The sequence below is a fragment of the Amblyraja radiata genome, chromosome 1 (assembly GCF_010909765.2).
Source record: "Amblyraja radiata isolate CabotCenter1 chromosome 1, sAmbRad1.1.pri, whole genome shotgun sequence".
Taxonomy (NCBI): Eukaryota; Metazoa; Chordata; class Chondrichthyes; order Rajiformes; family Rajidae; genus Amblyraja; species Amblyraja radiata.
The window spans coordinates 124,731,361-124,750,420 of NC_045956.1; the positions used below are offsets into that span (position 1 = coordinate 124,731,361).

Consider the following 19,060-nt stretch of genomic DNA (forward strand, 5'->3'; position numbering starts at 1 on the left):
CAGATGAGGTGGTATGCTTTGGATCTTGGGCAGTTCCTTCTCTCCTCCATACTTTGCTCTTGCCATCACTCTGAGAGAAGTTATTCTTCATCTCATCTGTCCACAAGACCTTTTTCCAGAACTGTGGTTGCTCTTTTAAGTACTTTTTATTGACAAACGGTAACCTGGCCATCCTATTTTTGCAGCTAACCAATGGTCTGCAACTTGCAGTGTAGCCTCTATATTTCTGTTCATGGAGTCTTCTGCGGACAGTAGTTATTGACAAATCCACACCTGAAGAGTGTTTCTGATCTGTCGGACAGTTGTTTGGGGATTATTCTTTATTATGGAGAGAATTCTTCTGTCATCAGCTGTGGAGGTCTTCCTTGGCCTGCCAGTCCCTTTGCGATTAGTGAGCTCACCAGTGCTCTCTCTTCTTAATGATGTTCCAAACAGTTGATTTTGGTAAGCCTAAGGTTTGGGTGATGTCTCAAACAGTTTTATTCTTGTTTCTCAGTCTCATAATGGCTTATTTGACTTTCACTGGCACAACTTTGGTCCTCATGTTGATAAACAGCAATAAAAGTTTCCAAATGTGATTGAAAGTCTGGAGGAAAGACTAGGTGCTGAGAGCTCTCTTATACCTGCATTAAGGAGGCAATTAAACACACCTGAGCAATCACAAACACTTATGACGCCATGTGTCCCAAACATTATGGTGCCCTGAAATGGGGGGACTATGTATAAACACAGCTGTACTTTCTACATAGTGAAACCAAAATGTATAAAAATGGCCCTTAATCAAATCTGACAATGTGCACTTTAACCTCATGTGATTTTTTTTTTTCTATTACAAATCGCAAATTGTGGAATACAGAAGCAAACAAATGTCAGGTCTTTGTCCCAAACATTATGGAGGGCACTGTACCTGTAAAAATGCAGTACAACAAAGGCAAACACAGTTACGGACAAATCAGTCCCTTTTGATTGGCTGGCTGACACCCTAAACCATGATTGATTTGCACAGATATTGTGCTGTCTACTATCTACAATAAGGACTATTTAAACAACACATTTCCACCAAGAAAACGATGTTTTGGAGCTATTAAGAGTGCATCATGATGTTACTTGGACAGACATGAGGATGCTACCATCTGCGAATTTCCTTTGGAAATATATCGCTGTTCTACATTTATTGTTGGGTCAAACTTTTATAATTCCTTAACTAGCGGAATGATAGGACTGTCACCACAAGAATCCCTTCCGGTGGCGCTGCGAATCGGTTGCCTCGCCTGCAGCGGGCTTGTGTTTCAACTTTTTTGGTTTGTCCAAAAGTATGTTTTAGTGTTTCTCTATGTCTTGTCTGGGGGGTGGTGGGGGGAGGGGGAATAGGGGGAAACCGTTTTCAGGCACCTACCTCGACGGAGAGGCGACTTTCTTTCTTGTCGCTTCTTCGCCCTCCCCTCCTCGCGGCCTTGCAGCTGGTTTAGTGCGGCCTTTGCCGGAGTCGGGCCCAGAGCTTCAGCGGCGGCGGTGGAGGGGTAGAGCTAAAAGCTATATAAAGTTGAACTATCACCAAAAGATAATTTGTTGAAGTAAAATGATCTATCAACAATGTAGAAGGTACCAGGGACTCCAGTGTACTGACATATTATATAACATTATAATCTACTTAATTGCTATGTTTTATGGAAAGCAAATGTAAATCAGCTGGATAACAATCGTGACTCATGTTGGCTTGTCCTTGTTTAGGAAATAATGGTGGGCTCAGAGTATCAAGCTGAAATTCCATCCTCTCTGTGCAAATATAAAGATGGAGATAAAGGTGAGAAAAATATTTTATTCACGTTATGACTTTGGTAAGCACGAAAAGACAATTATCTAAATTATTTGGGTAGATTCCTTGCGAATCAGTGTTTTTCTATAATTGATTTTGATTCCGAGGCGCTACGTGAATTTAGTACACTGGGTTACTATCAGCTCACGTACACAATCCTGCAGGAAAAATGTCAGTCTTCATGGATTTTGAAAAAGAAAAGTGTTATAAATCTGTAGTTTTATGAGATTGAATCTAGCAGAATAGATAAATGGAAACCTGTGACTGTGGTGTATTTGGACTTTCGAAAGGCCTTCAATGTGGAGATAGAATATTCTTGTAGGATTGTCCAGTGAAACTATATGGGTAGAACCTAGAAACAGGAAGGGAATGGTCACTTTGGGAGCGTATTTTAGGCCCCACAATAGTTGCTGGAATTGGAGGAGCAGATTTGTAGGAGAGATTGCAGATAGCTGAGAGTATAATAGTTTTAGTGGGAGATCTCAACTTCTCTAATGCGGACTGGGTCTCCCAGAGTGTAAAGGATTTGGATGGGATGGTGTTTGTTAACAACTGATAGGAGACCTGTGACTGGTGGTATGCTGCAGGGGTCAGAGCTGGATTCACTTTTGTATACTATCTGCATTAACAATTTGGATAATAATGTAACATTGCTGGTAAACCTGCAGAGTATACCAAAATTGATTGTACAATACACAGTGAGGAAGGATATCTAAATTTGCAATAGAATCTGGATCAATTATGAAGGGATGGCAAATGGAATTGAACTCTGACAAATAAGATGGTGCACTTGGGTATGTCAAACCAGGGCAGGACTTGACAGTAAATGGCAGAGCACCAGAGAGTGTTGTGGAACAGAGAGATCTAGGAGAACAGGTGCATAGTTCCCTGAAAGTGGCGGTTCAGATGGACCGAAGAAGGCGCTTTGCAAGCTTGCCTTCATTTGGAAAGGTATTGACCACAAATGATAGGACATCATGATGCATTTGTACTAGTTGTTGATGAGGTCGCACTCTGCGTGCAGATCGTTCTCCCAGTATTTGGACAAATGTCATCGTTCAAAAGGGTACAAAGATTTATAGGATGTTACATGGACCTGTGGGCTTGAGATAGAAACATAGAAAAATAGGTGCAGGAGTAGACCATTCGGCCCTTCGAGCCAGCACCACCATTCAATATGATCATGGCTGATCATCTAAAATCAGTACCCCGCTCCTGCTTTTTCCCCATATCCCTTGATTCCTTTAGCCCTAAGTGCTGAATCTAACTCTCTCTTGAATACATCCAATTAATTGCCCTCCACTGCCTACTGTGACAGAAAATTCCACAGATTCATTCACAACTCTCTGGGTGAAAAAGTTTTTCCTCATCTCAATCTTAAATGGCCTACCCCTTATTCTTGTTTAAGAAAGAACTGCCACGTACATCTAATATATATACATTGTGGTATATATCATGTGGTATATATCATGTCTTGATTGGTGAATATGTTTATTTTGTGACTTTATTTGAAGTATCCAAGGTAGACCAAAATGTTGGAGAAACTCAGCGGGTGCAGGGCTCTCACTTAACTTTTTTCCCCTGTTGCCAGCCGGGCAACCTTGACAGCTTTTTAGGTTGCCAAATGACAGTTTAGGTGGTCATTTAAGACGGTTTGCATGACACCTGCGATAATGTGCTCGGACGAAGTGCGTAGTTACCAGTCGGAATTATGCTCAATGAAGCATTCACATATTATTTCTGCTTCAAATAAAGTCACAAACTAACATATTCACCAATCAAGACATGATATATACCACAATGACATGCAGCAAAATTATAATACAGTATCTCAACTCTTTTTACACATTGCAATTAATGCAATTTCTATTAGTTCTTTCCACTTCTAAACAAAAATGTGGTTGGACTATTCAGCGTATGATCAACCTGTGTCAATAAATCCTGGACCATGGTCACATATATGCTTAACCATGCGAGCTACAGATTGATGCAAGCATATTTTCTGTGAAGGACTGAAAATTACCATGACATGGCCATAGCATGGGTCGTTATTGCTATTGGTACAGAAACACTCTCGTTTCCCACATAATTTATCCATAACAAAATATCCAGTTGCAAGGAAATTTCTAAAGGTATTTTATGAGAATATGTTAAATCCGACTATACCCTTCTGACAGGTTAAAAATTACACTAACTGATGTTAGTGGTTACACTAACTGATTACACTAACTGATGGCCAAAGGACATAACTGCAGCAAATGTTCCTTTGGTAATATGTTTAAAGATGTCAAAATCCAACGTATAGTTGTGAATTTAGTTGTGGTGGCTCAGCACTTCAACTCCCCTTCCCATTCCCAATCCGACCTCTCTGTCCTGGGTCTCCTCCATTGCCAGAGTGAGCAACAGCGGAAATTGGAGGAACAGCACCTCATATTCCGTCTGGGGACCTTGCGTCCTTATGGTATCAACATAGAATTCTCCCAATTTGGCTAGCCCTTGCTGTCTCCTCCCCTTCCTTAACCCTCTAGCTGTCTCCTCCCATCCGCCCGCCCTCGGGCTCCTCCTCCTCCTCCCCTTTTCCTTCTTTCTTTCCCCCACCCCCCATCAGTCTGAAGAAGGGTTTCGGCCCGAAACGTCGCCTATTTCCTTCGCTCCATAGATGCTGCTGCACCCGCTGAGTTTCCCCAGCAATTTTGTGTACCCCCTATAGTTGTGAATGTTGTCCATTAAATAACTACAGTACTGATACTCCATATTAAGAGCATTAATTTGCTGTTAAAATGAATCCTGTCATAACGTGTCAACGGTAGCAGTGACAATCGAACACTGTGGTTTTAATGTTTCACGTGTTCACAATTTAATTAATCCATCTTTATGGACTAAAACAAATATTAACATTGGGAATTAAAACATATTTGATTGCATTCCGTTATCAAACATAGTCAATGTTCGCTCTGAAGACATTTCCAGGACAATAGGGTCAGGGGGGGTGAATCAGTGCGAGGTGGATAGATGGCGGGGGCGGGGGGGAAGGTGGTGGGGGTTGAGAAGGCAATCGGTGCGGAATGGATGGATTGAGGCAGGTGAATTTGTACGTGTTGGTTGGAGTATGTAAAATTGTGAGGGGAGAGCACGGGGGATGTCAGTGGTGTTGAATGGGGGGATCAGTATGGGATGGATGAGGGGGATCAGTACAGGACGAATGAGGGGATCAGTACAGGATGAATGGGGGAGATCAGTACAGGATGAATGGGGGGTTCAGTATTGGATGAAAGGGATCAGTACAGGATGAATGAGGGGATCGGTACAGGATGAATGGGTGGATCAGTAAAAGATGAATGGGGAGATCACTACAGGATGGATGGGGGATAGGTGCAGGATAAATGGAGGGGGGGGCAGTACGGGATGAATGGGGGGTTCAGTGCAGGATGAATGGAGGGGTGGCAAGAGAATCAATGCGAGGTGGATAGGGTGATCAGCGCAGGATGAATAGATGGGGTGGTCGATGGAGAGGGGAGCACTGTGGATGTCACAGGACTGAATAAAGGCGGGAATGGGGATCAGTGCGGAATGGAGAGGAGGGGCTCAGGATAAGGGGGGGTGGAGGGGGCGTACAAGAGAGAGGGAGAGAGAGAGGGGGGGGGGAGCAGAGGAGGTGGGAGGAAGGAAGGTCAGTGCTCCTCAGACAACATCGCCCCGCTGCCTTGGCCGTCTCTATCCACCGCCAAGTCCCGCCACCGCTTCCCCTCCTCCGCCAGCCAACAGCAAGGTGCGGGGCCGAGTGGTGCAGGTCAAAGATCCTATAGCTATAGGATCTTTGGTGCAGCTGCTTCAGATGGCGGAAGGAGGCCTCCCCCTCCCGGCCTCGGCGTACGAGAGGGTTTGTTTTGAAAGCGGTTATCACCGTTAGCTGATTTGCAAGCAGCGGCCGCTATCAGGGCGGGCGGGGTGCGGGAGGAGGAGGGGTGGAGCCTGTGTCGCGGCCGCTGTGCAGGGCCCGTCATTCGCTCCGACCCTTTGTCACCCCACACCTAATATCTTTGCCCCGCACGACAGCCGTTGCCGACACGTAACGTCACGTTCCTTTTCTCCAGAGATGCTGCCTGACCCGCTGAATTACTCCAGTTTTTTGTGTCTATCTTCGGTATAAACCAGTATCTGCAGTGTCATGCTGGGAAAAATGACTTGCCGTTTAGGTTGCCCGGCGGCACTTTGGTGGTCATTGGCACCCGGGCAACCGCTAATTTTGAGCCCTGGGGTGAGGCAGCATCTATGGAGCGAAGGAATAGGTAACATTTCGGGTCGAGTCTGAAGAAGGGTCTTGACCCCAAACGTCACCTATTCTTTCGCTCCATAGATGCTGCCTCACCCGCTGAGTTTCTCCAGCATTTTTGTCTACCTACCCCTTATTCTTAAACTGTGATCCCTGGTTCTGGATTTCCCCCAACATCAAATATTTTTCCTGCATCTAGCCTGTCCAATCCTTTAGGAATTTAATATGTTTCTATAATATTCCCTCTTATCCTTCTAAATTCCAGTGAATACAAGCCCAGTCAAACCATTCTTTCATCATATGTCAGTCCCGCCTTCCCGGGAATTAACTTGGTGAGCCTGCGCTGCACTCCCTCAATAGCAATAATGTCCTTCCACAAATTAGGAAAACAAAATTGCACTCAATACTCTAGGTGCAGTCTCATCAGGGCCCCGTACAACTGCAGTACGACCTTGCTCCTAAACTCAAATCCTCTCGCAATGAAGGCCAACATGCCATTAGCTTTCTTCACTGCCTGCTGTACCTGCATGCTTGCTTTCAGTGGCTGATGTACAAGCACACCCAGGTCTTGTTACACCTCCCCTTTTCTTAATCTAACACCATTCGGTTAATAATCTGTCTTCTTGTTCTTGTGACCAAAGTGGATAACCTCACATTTATCCACATTATACTGCATCTGCCATGCATCTGCCCACTCACCCAACCTATCCAAATCACCCTGTAGCCTCATAGCATTCTCATCGCAGTTCACACGCCCATTCAGCTTTGTGTCATCTGCACACTTGGAGATTCACATTTAATTCCCTTGTCTAAATTGTTAATATATGGTGTAAATAACTGGGGTCCCAGCACCGAGCCTTGCGGCACCCCACAAATCATTGCCTGTGATTCTGAAAAGGACCCGTTAATTCTTACTCTTTGCTTCCTGTCGGCCAACCAGTTCTCTATTCATGTCAATGCCCTATTCCCAATACCATGTGCTCTAATTTTGCACACTAATCTCTTGTGTGGGACCTTGTCAAAGGCTTTTTGAGTCCAGATACACCACATTCACTGGCGCTCCCTTATCCATTCTACTTGTTACATTCTCAAAAAATTCCAGAAAATTAGTCAATCATGACTTTGACCAATCCTGTCACTGCTTTCCAAATGCGCTACTATAACATCTTTAATAATTGACTCCCCACTACGGATGTAAGGCTAACTGGTCTACAATTCCCCGTTTTTCCTCTCCCTCCTTTCTTAAAAAGTGGAGTTACATTAGGTACCCTCCAGTCCACAGGAACTGATCCAGAGTCGAGAGAACATTGGTAAACGATCACCAACACATCCACGATTTCTTGGGCCACTCTTTGAGTACTCTGGGATGCAGACCATCAGGCCCTGGGGATTTATCTGCTTTCCGTCCCAACAGTTTACCTAAAACCATTTCCTGATTAATGTCGATTCCCTTCAGTTCCTCCCTCCCACTAGATCCTCAGTCCCCGGGTATTTCTGGGAGATTGTGTCTTCCTTAGTGAAGACAGAACCAAAATACTTGTTACTATTTCCCTCTCTACCTTATTTCTCACATGATGTACATAAACTACAAAGGCGACACACACGCACGCACGCACACTCGTCCAGAATGCCAACCTGGTCTGCAGGCAAAGGATTGTCGGGAAAGTAGGATGCTTTTAAACGTGTGATGACAAAGGATTCAGAGCATACATGTTACTCTTAGAGCACAGAGCAATGCAGGTGGAATAAGGAAGCTTGGATGATGAGAGAAATTGATGCCCTGGTCAGGAAAAAGGAGGCAGCATGGGACATGATCCCAGCTGCCTATACAAGTATATTCCTGAAGCAGTTTTGGGAAATGAGCATACTTATGAAGAAAGGTAAGAATGGGGCGAGATAACTCGAGCAGAAATATTAAGGAACTTTCAAAGAGATTTTGTAAGTATAGTCAAGGAAAGAGGGGAACTAGATATTATAGAGATGTATAGAATCATGGGGGGAGTAGAATGCACGGAGTCTTTTACACAGACTGGCGGAATCAAGAACCAGAGGACCAGTTGAAGGTGGGAGGTGAAAGATTTAATAGGAATCCGGGCATCAGGTGGGGTATGGAATAAGCTGCCAGAGGAGGTAGTTGAGGCATGTACTTCAGCATTTAAACAGGTACATGGATTGGAATGGTTTGGAGGAATATGGGCCAAATGGGCAGATGGGACTAGCGCAGATGGAGCTTCTTGGTAGGCATGGGCATGTTGGGCTGAAAGGCTTGTTTACATGCTGTATGACAGACTGAGTAAACCTATAATTTCTACTAGTTTGAGAATGAAGGGAAATTTCTCATTTACTTAAATTATGAAAATATTGCAGTCATAACAGAATGATTATCTGCAATCAGTAAATTATCTTTAAATCAGTGAGTAAGTATTTAGTTCAGAATTTTGCTGAATGGAATAGGACCGATATATTGGAGGGCTACGTTGTACTCTGAGAAACCTTTGAAACATTGAATATTCATCAGCAGATTCAACTCTGTGACAAAAGTATTTTGTTTTTTTAAATTGTATGATGGAGCTGAATATATTCATGTTTCAATAAGAATCAGAAAGTTACTGTAACATGTATTTTATTTCTAGTTTATGAAAATGAGGACCAATTACTTTGGACTCCCCATTTGCTTCCTGAAAATACAATAAAGGAGTTCTTGCATGAAGCAGCTAAGAGATCTACAGACGAAAAGGGAGTTGGTGGTATACCTGAAGGTATCCATGTAAGAGACAATGAACAGGTGAATATGAGTGGTGTCATTTCATTAGAAATAGTTTTACTCACTTAAAATATGGTTTAGGTCAAAGTGACCTGGCATTGTAGGCAAGGCAAGGCAAGGCAACTTTATTTATATAGCACATTTCATACACGAGGCAGACTCAGTCCTTCACATAAAAACATGTCATACAATAAAATGAAATAATAAAATAGGAGAATTAAAAGAAAAGAAAAGCAAAATTAAAAATGCATTATAAAAAGTGCAAAAGTTAAAAGTGCAAGTTAGTTAAGATTTAGATGAAAGCTAAAGTAAACATAAAAGTTTTCAGTCTTGTTTTAAAAGTGGTCAAAGTTGAGGCAAGTCTTAAATCTTCAGGAAGTTTATTCCAGCTATTTGTTGCATAGTAACTAAATCCTGCTTTCCCATGTTTTTGTATTTACTCTGGGAATCACTAACAGATTGGTTTCAGAAGATCTTAGCGGTCTAGAAGGCTTATATAGTGGAAGCATGTCAGTGATATACTTTGGTCCTAAACCATGTAGTGATTTATAGGTGAGCAGCAGGAATTTGAAATCAATTCTCTGACATACATGGAGCCAATGTAAGGATTTAAGAATTGGTGTAATGTGTTCAAATTTTTTGGTCTTTGTTAGAACAGCGTTCTGAACAAGCTGTAGCTGCCTGACAGTTTTTTTCGGAAGACCTGCAAGGAGACCGTTACAATAATCTAGCCCACTAGTAATAAAGGCATGTACAAGGGAATTGTACCATTCCCAGCCAAATTGATACAGTGAGTCAAATGGGAGAGAAACTATTTGTCAAATAATTAAACATTGAAAGGTATGACATGGTTGGTTATTACATGAAAAATCTGCAATAGTTAACATTTGGAGATTTATATATCCATTTTAAGATATAAATCTCCCCAGAAAGTGGTTCTTCATATCCACCAAGAGAAATTAAAGATCAGTGAGAAATGTGCCCAAAAAAACCTAATAGGCCTGACAATTGGTAAAGTTTCAGAATTCAGCAAAGAACCACCAATGGGTTGATTTTCTTTCTTACTAAAAAAAAAAGCAAAGTACAATGTGTAGGGTTATGGGGAGAAGGCAGGAGAATGGGGTTGAGAGGAAAAGGTAGATCAGCCATGATTGAATGGCGGAGTAGACTTGATAGGCTGAATGGCGTAATTCTGCTTCTGGAATTTATGAGTAATGTGGTGGAAAAAAATAGCTTTTATTTTATTTTTATTTTCCTAATCCATTCCAGGATGATGTGCAATCCCAATTACCAGTGTTTAATCCTGTGCTTGGGTGCTGTTTATGTAGAGTTTACATGTTCTTCCTCTGACAACGTGGATTTCCCCTTGCATCCCAAATAGGTTAATGGGCTTTATATACATTATGAATTTCATGAGCAAATGAGGATCAAACACTTTGAATGAATAGAAGATAAGTTTTCTGTGTTTTTAACAATATTCACGCCAATTCATGGAGAACTTGTGACTGCCACTGCTGAGGAAAAACTAAAGCAAAATTATGGTTATTAAAGTCCTTTAATTTCTTTGCATATAAAGAATAGAATTAAAGTATATGATCAAGGTCCCAGCCTTGAGGCCAGGGAAGAAACACTAATGGCATGTACACATTATTGGAATTTTAAACAAAAATGCGACCATCACAGTTGATAGATCTGGAAATTTGAGATGCTCTCAACTCTGATAGCAAGTAAAAATATTATACAATCGATTGAGTTTTGGAATTGCATAGAACTATTTGAACGGGGTAGTTTCTCCCTCAATTACATGTGCGTACATAAGTAGTCACAGTGAAAGAAACTAGCTGACTGCTTTTACACGGAGTACATCTATGAAGGATATCTTTCTATCTAATATCTTTAAATTATTCTGTAGTTTTATGAAAAATCTATTAATAATTTGACTAGTGCTTTTCCAAGTGTTGATCTTCCTCGAAAATAGACACAAAATGCTGGAGTAACTTCGTGTCGAGACCCTTCTTCAGACTTCACCCATTCCTTCCATCCAGAGATGCTGCCTGCTCAGTTAATCCAGCATTTTGTGTCTAACTTCGGTGTAAACCAGCATCTGTATATCCTTCCTACACATGTTGATTTTCCTTGGCTAGAATTGAAATTGTTTTATATTTAGATTTTAAACTATTTGTTTCATGCTCTCGACAGGCACTCTATGAACTTCTAAAATGTAACTACGTAGTTAAGGAAGCACTTGGAAATTATCACTCAAATGTAAAAATTGCACAAGGTAAGAATATTAATACAGTTTGAGCTTCAGAATGCTCTGGTTATAAACTTAAATGATTTTGGAAATGTTATTTGTAAATGTCAATATCCACTATCCACAGATGACCGGTCTGCTTGGACAGAAGACGAATGTAGAAACTTTGAACTTGCCCTTCGACTTTATGGCAAAGATTTTTACCTAATACAAGCAAATAAGGCAAGAAACACGCATCCATTTTTATTGAACTTAATTTAATTTTAGAATAGATTTTGCCCATAAATCTCGTGACAAAATATTTTGGTTATATAAATTTGTTGGAATATAATTCTGTGATTTCATTTTTTTTAACTGTTGTTGAACAAAACTGATTACATGATACCCAAATTAGCACCATCCCACTGATTTATTATGTTGCTCTTGGTTCCCCCACCCTGTGTGCTTTAGAAAAGAAGTACGCCGGGACTGTGTGCTGCTGTATCAGGAACTTGGCACAAATTCCACCACCTGTGGTGCCACTTTCAGCGAACTATGTACCTGCACTTCTAGATCCCTTTGCTCTATAACACGCCCCAGAACTCTACCATTCACTGAGAAGGTCCTACCCTGGTTTGGCTTTCCAAAATGCATTACCTCGCATTTATCTGCATTAAACTCCATTAACCATTCCGGTTATCATCTTCATTATTTATGATACCACATAATCACAGGCTAGTCTGAAAAGCACTCTTCCACATCACCTTCCTTCCATGAAGCTAATTATCTATCCAGTTGACCAGCTCTCCCTGGGTCCCATGTGATCTAACCTTCCAGCGCACCCAACCATGCAGATCCTTATCAAATGCATTGCTGAATTCCATATAGATAACATTTCCAGCTTTGCCTTTTTGGTTCCTTCTACAAAACACTCAGTCAGATTTGTAAGACACAAACTCTCATGTACAAAACCATGCTGACCATCACTAATCAGCCCCTGTCTATCCAAATGCATATATATCGTATCATTTAGAATTCTTTCTTGGTTGCCACAGATGTTATGCTCACTGGTCTATGGTTCCCGGGCTTTTCCTCGCAGCCCTTCTTAAATAGAGGCTTAACATTAGCCACCCTCCAGTCTTTCAGCACTTCACTCTTGTCTGATGGTGATTCCTATATCTCAGCCTGGGCTCCTGCAATTTCTTCTCTAGCTTCCCACAGTCCCTTCAAATATATCTGTTCAGAACCTTAAAGAAAACTCTGGGCAAAGGAAAGCTGTGAAGGCATACAGAGATGGAAAGACAGCAGTTTCCATCACATCCAAGAGGAGGCAGCAGTTAGTCATAACATGAGGCTGATGCTGCCAGTACCCAGGTAGACCCGCAGACACTTCTCTGGCCATGGTTTACTCCAGCCTTAACATGCAATCACTCCAAATCAAGCCAGAGGAAATTACTTGCCATGCTTAATTGTCATAAGAACTGAACCTTTTAGTGTCGATTCCATAAGCACTCTTGTTCTTGAGAGAATCCTACATGTTACTGTCCTATAATCCTAATGGCTGGGGGACTGGTGCAGGGAGCAAGGATTTAGCTTTATAGTCCACAGGGATCTCTTCTGGGGTAGGGGTGACCAGTACAAAAGGGACGGGTTACACCTTAACTGGAGCGGGACCAAGGGGTCACAGTTTAAGGATAAGGGGGAAATCTTTTAGGACCGTTTTTCACACAGAGAGTGGTGAATCTCTGGAATTCTCTGCCACAGAAGGTAGTTGAGGCCAGTTCATTGGCTATATTTAAGAGGGAGTTAGATGTGGCCTTTGTGGCTAAAGGTATCAGGGAGTATGGAGAGAAGGCAGGTACAGGATACTGAGTTGGATGATCAGCCATGATCATATTGAATGGCGGTGCAGGCTCGAAGGGCCGAATGGCCTACTGCTGCACCTATTTTCTATGTTCTGGCAGGCAGGTTTGCTAGGGCTGCACGTGCGGTTTTAAACTAAATAGTGGGGGGGAGGGATTGACAAATTGGGAGTAGAAAGATGGAGTTAAAGGGAAAGTGTGTACAGGAAAAGTTACAAAAGACTCCCGAATTGATGGGAAGGAAAGTTCGAGAAGGGATAAGAGAGTAAGGTCAGGGCCAATAGTGAGTGGTGTGAGAGGGGAGGTGAATACTGAAGTCAAAGTGTTGTATATGAATCTGTGATGTATAAGAAAAAAAATGGACTAGCTTGAAGCTCAGTTAGAAATTGGCAAGTATGATGTTGTGGGAATTACAGAGACATGGCTGCAAGAGGGCCGGGGCTGGGAACTGAATATTCAAGGGTATATATACATCCTATCGAAAAGACAGACAGGTGAGCAGAGGGGGTGGGGTAGCTCTGTAGGTGAAGAATTACATTCAGTCCCTTGCAAGGGGTGACATTGAAACAGCGGATGTGCAGTCAGTATGGATAGAACTAAGGAATTGTATGGGCAAAAAGACCCTAATGGGACTTATCTACAGTCCCCCAAACAGTAGCCTGGATATAGGGTGTAAGTTGAATCAAGAGTTACAATTGGCATGTTGTAAAGGTATTGCTACGGTTGTTATGGGAGATTTCAACATGCAGGTAGACAGGGAAAATCAGGTTGGTACTGGACCCCAAGAAAGGGAGTTTGTAGAGTGCCTTGGTGATAGATTCTTAGAGCAGCTTGTACTGGAGCCTACCAGGGAGAAGGCAATTCTGGATTTAGTGTTGTGTAATGAACCGGATTTGATAAGGGAACTTGAAGTTAAGGAGCCATTGGGAGGTAGTGACCATATTAAGCTTTAATCTACAATTTGAAAGGGAGAAGGGTAAATCAGAGGTGTCAGTATTACAGTTGAACAAAGGGGACTATGGAGCCATGAGGAGCTGGCCAATGTTGACTGGAAAGATATCCCAGCAGGGAGGACAGTGGAACAACAATGGCAGATATTTCTGGGAATAATACAGAAGGTGCAGGATCAGATCATTCCAAAGAGGAAGAAAGATTCCAAGGAGAGTGAGGGACAACTGTGGCTGACAAGGGAAGTCATGGAGACTATAAACATAAAAAATAAGTACAACATAGCAAAGATGAGCAGGAAACCAGAGGATTGGGTAACGTTTAAAGAGCAACTAAAAAGGCAATACGGGGAGAAAAGTTGAGGTACGAAGGTAAGCTAGCCAAGATTATAAAGGAGGATAGTAAAAGCTTCTTTTGGTATGCGACGAGGAAAAAAATAGTTAAGAGCCTTGAAGACTGAAAAAGGTGAATTTATTATGGGGAACAAGGAAATGGCAGATGAGTTGAACAGGTACTTTGGAACCGTCTTCACTAAGGAGGACACAAACAATCTTCCTGATGTACCAGTGGCCAGAGGATCTGTGGTGACGGAGGAACTGAAGGAACTCAACATTAGGCAGGAAATGGTGTTGGGTAGACTGATGGGACTGATAAAAGGGAATTATAGACCAGTTAGCCTAACATCGGTGGTGGGGAAGATGCTGGAGTCAATCATAAAAGATGAAATAGTAGCACATTTGGATAGCAGTAACAGGATCGGTCCGAGTCAGCATGGATTTACAAAGGGGAAATCATGCTAGACTAATCTTCTGGAATTTTTTGAGAATGTAATTAGGAAAATGGACAAGGGAGAGCCAGTGGATGTAGTGTACCTGGACTTTCAAAAAGCATTTGATAAGGTCCCACATAGGAGATTAGTGGGCATAATTATGCCACATGGTATTGGGGGTAGAGTGCTGAAATGGATAGAGAAGTGGTTGGCAGACAGGAAACAAAGAGTAAGGATTAACGGGTCCCTTTCAGAATGGCAGGCAGTGACTAGTGGGGTACCGCAAGGCTCAGTGCCTGGAACGCGGCTATTTACAATATACATCAATGATATAGATGAAGGGTTTCAAAGCTACATTAGCAAATTTGCAGATGACACAAAGCTGGGTGGCAGTGTGAACTGTGAGGAGGATGCTATGAGAATGCAGGGTGACTTAGACAGGTAGGGTGTGGGCAGATGCATGGCAGATGCAGTTTAATGTGGATAAATGTGAGGTTATCCACTTTGGTAGCAAAACCAGGAAGGCAGATTATTATCTAAATGGTGTCAAGCTGGGAAAAGGGGAAGTGCAACTGGATCTGGGGATCCTTGTTCATCAGTCAATGAAAGTAAGCATGCAGGAACAGCAGGCAGTGAAGAAAGCTAATGGCATGTTGGCCTTCATAATAAAAGGAGTTGAGTATAGGAGCAAAGAGGTCCTTTTGCAGTTGTACAGGGCCCTAGTGAGACCACATCTGGAGTATTGTGTGCAGTTTTGGTCCCCTAATTTGAGGAAGGACATTCTTGCTATTGAGGGAGTGCAGCGTAGGTTTACAAGGTTAATTCTCGGGATGGCGGGACATATGTTGAGAGAATAGAGCGGCTGGGCTTGTACACTCTGGAGTTTAGAAGGATGAGAGGGAATCTCATTGAAACATATTTGATTTTTAAGGGTTTGGACATGCTTGAGGCAGTAACATGTTCCCAATGTTTGGTGGAGTCCAGAACCAGCGGCCACAGTTTAAGAATAAGGGGTAAGCCATTTAGAAAGGAGATGAGGAAACACTTTTTCACACAGAGAGTTGTGAGTCTGTAGAATTCTCTGCCTCAGAGGGCGGCGGAGGCCAATTCTCTGGATACTTTCAAGAGAGAGCTAGATAGGACTCTTAAAGGTAGCGGAGTCAGGATATGGGGAGAAGGCAGGAATGGGGTACTGATTGTGGATGATCAGCCATGATCACATTGAATGGTGATGCTGGCTCGAAGGGCCGAATTGTTAATTGTCTATTACGTTTATGAGAACGTTTTTATCAAATTTTATCCCATCAATTTTTATATTGGTGACTTGTCTGTGGAATCATTAGTGTCCAAATTTATCATTGGGTGATAACCCATCAAATGAAACATACTTGTTTCCTTTGAATTTTAATGAACAATAGTTCAATGGTATTTGTCAATCGTATTGTCACACGCACCTAGAAACTGTGAGATTCATTGTTTTGCATAATATACACTGCAACCACAAGAACAACCATGAAACCAAAAAGCAAAAAAAAAACTACAGGTGATTAAAAATCTGAAATAAAAATTGAAAATACTGAAAGTACTCAGCAGGTCCAGCAGCATGTGTGGAGGGAGGCATTGAATGCAAGTTTCAAGTCGCAGAACTAGAAACAGAACTAGAAGCAGTTAAAAAGTATATTTTAGTGAGGGATGGAGAGAACAAAGGGAACGACAGTGAGATTGTGGAGATCAAGAAAAAGGGGAGGACACATATGGGTCTGATTCCAACCAAAAAAGGATGGGTAAGGCTTGTTGATCTCAGTTGATCTGTCCAGAGGTGATGAAAATGGAAGATGTACCTCCTTGTTTCCCCCATTTTAAGAGAAGCTGAGAAGTAGGAACCTAAGAATTTTAAACTTGGGGATTTTGTTTTGTTTAATATGCAGATGCCCCTAGAAATATACTTTATTAAGTACGTTAGTCTTTCACCTCCAATCAAGGTATTTGTTTCTATCTCTAGGTCACGAATCGTTCTGTGGGGGAATGTGTGGCTTTCTATTATATGTGGAAAAAGTCCGAAAGATATGACTACTTTGCACAGCAAACTAGATTTGGGAAGAAGAGATACAATCTTCATCCTGGAGTTACGTAAGTAACTACAGTAAGTGATTGGATTGCAGTATACAGGAAGCTCCTGATGAGCGAGTTGGCTTAAGGTAGAGCTTGTTGCCATTGAGGAACTCGTTCATATGCATCTTGACAGTCCTGAAGCATCCTGACTATTTACATTTTGCTAACATTTGTTTTCCGTTAAAGAATGGTAGAAAAACTTTGATCAAGCATTTGAAAGTCCCAATAGTTTCTGATTGTAACTTTTGAATTTCACGTTTCTTCATTCCCCAGATCAGTAATGAGAATGCTGGTAGCAACTTGCTGATTGAAAATTCCAGTTTAACCTACCTGCTATCAGGTTCTTTCCCCAACATTTAAAAAAAAAAATGAAGGAACATCCATTTCTCTCTTGAATGTTCATTAATAAATCTCCTTCCAACATGTATTCAAACAATGCTTGAGAACATGATTTTTTTCCCCTCTAAGTCTGGTTCTTTTACCAATCACCTTAAATGTGTTGACTGGTTAAATCCTTTGGCTGCTGGAAATGGCTTCTGACTATGTACTCTAGCAATATTATTAATAATTTTGTACACCTCTGTCATATTTCAACTTGACTTTCCCTGTTCAAAGGAAAATAATTGTAACAACTCCATTCTACCCACAAAAATGAAGGCCCTTAATCCTGGTGCCCTTGTGGTAAATTCCTTCGTACTCTACCTTGCGATTCTTCTTGTGATACTCTAAATGGAACACATTTCTAATCAGTAGTTTACATTGGTTTCATATAACTTCCTTTATTTGTGCTCAGCCCCTTTTAACAAAGCCAATAATCCCATTTGCCTTCTCAACTTATTTAGAATTTACGCTGTGCCTTTATTACTACACCCTGTTAAAGTTTAGCCATTCATATTGTCTCTTCACATTCACCCCAATAAAAGAGGAACTGATCCATGGATTATATTTTACCAATCTCCCTACAAATTGCAATTATGTCGTATATCCAGGTCCTTAATACATATCATAAAGAGCAGCAGTCCCAGTATCAATCCCTGGGACACGCAACTATTACTCTCTCCCTTCTGAAGACAGCTTTTCTATCATTGTATTCCTCTGGAAAGTGTCATATTCATGCTTACAATGTACAAAGCATCAGACAAACAATTCTTTTATGAGAAACTCAATAATTATTTTGAGTTATATCAACCAGCAGATTTATAAGCTTTAACAAATCCATGCTGTCTTTTATTTATAAACCTATTCATTGGTAAATATTGATTAATTTTTCCTCGTATTATTTCAAGTTTTCACACCGGTGTCATTTGGCTGATTGGACAAGGATTTCCAAGTTTAACTTCTTAAAGTTGTGTAAAGTTTGCAATCCATGCACCATAGAATCCCCCCCACATCTAAGAAGAGTGACAAATTGGGTTACACCATCTATATTCTCTGCCATTCCTTCAGAAATGTAGGAAGTATCTTTGTCAGGCTTAATGTGCACTAACTAATCCAATATGCAAACAGTTGAAAATAAAATAAAGTGCTGGAGTAACTTTATCTTTGTCAGGTTTAATGTGCACCAATCTAATATGTAAACAGTTGGAAAAAAAAGAAAGTGCTGTAGTAACATGGCAGGTCGGGCAGCATCTCTGGAGGACATGAAATGTGATGTGGAAAGGGACGTTTTAATAATTATAATAATGGATGGGATTTATATAGCGCCTTTCTAATACTCAAGGCGCTTTACATCGCATTATTCATTCACTCCTCAGTCACACTCGGTGTGGGATGCAGTTCCTTGTGTCAACGAGCATCTGCAGTTCCTTGCATCATCACATCACCCATCCATGTCCTCCAGTAATACTGCCAATTGTTGGCAACCTTCCTTCCAATATTCAAGTTAGAACAATTTGGTGATGCAGCACTTTGTATTATTGTTAATAATATGGAATCAAAGTTTGTGAAGAGTCCAGATGAAGGGTCTCAACCTGAAACATCAGCTACCCATTTCCTTCCACAGATGCTGAGTTCCTACAGCAGCCCACATATCTTTGTCCCAGAGATTGTGTTCTTGGTGATGCATAGTGGAAATATTTCAGAACTGTCATGCTGCTTCAGAAGCTACTGTTTATTCATATGTATTTTAGTTAGGATGTATTTTATGGGGGGGGGCGGGGGGGGGCATGAATTGTATATAACTTCCTGGCAAATGTTGAAGCCCAATCATCATTTGCAAATTTTGCAAATGATGATTGGGCTTTTCTCCTAATCATCGCTATTGATGAACTACTAGATATCAAC

At 41.5% G+C, this 19,060-nt stretch overlaps 1 protein-coding gene across 8 annotated transcripts in view; it reads left to right on the plus strand.

Moving 5' to 3' along the window:
- The window catches only part of mier3 (MIER family member 3), a 72,387-nt gene that overhangs the window by 32,963 nt on the left and 20,364 nt on the right, over nt 1-19,060 (plus strand). For all 8 annotated transcript variants that reach the window (XM_033030230.1, XM_033030244.1, XM_033030221.1 and 5 more), the window contains 5 exons: nt 1,732-1,804; nt 8,723-8,874; nt 11,053-11,134; nt 11,235-11,329; nt 16,668-16,795. In XM_033030230.1, the coding sequence (XP_032886121.1) occupies nt 1,732-1,804; nt 8,723-8,874; nt 11,053-11,134; nt 11,235-11,329; nt 16,668-16,795 (530 nt within the window). The remainder of the gene's footprint in view (nt 1-1,731; nt 1,805-8,722; nt 8,875-11,052; nt 11,135-11,234; nt 11,330-16,667; nt 16,796-19,060) is intronic.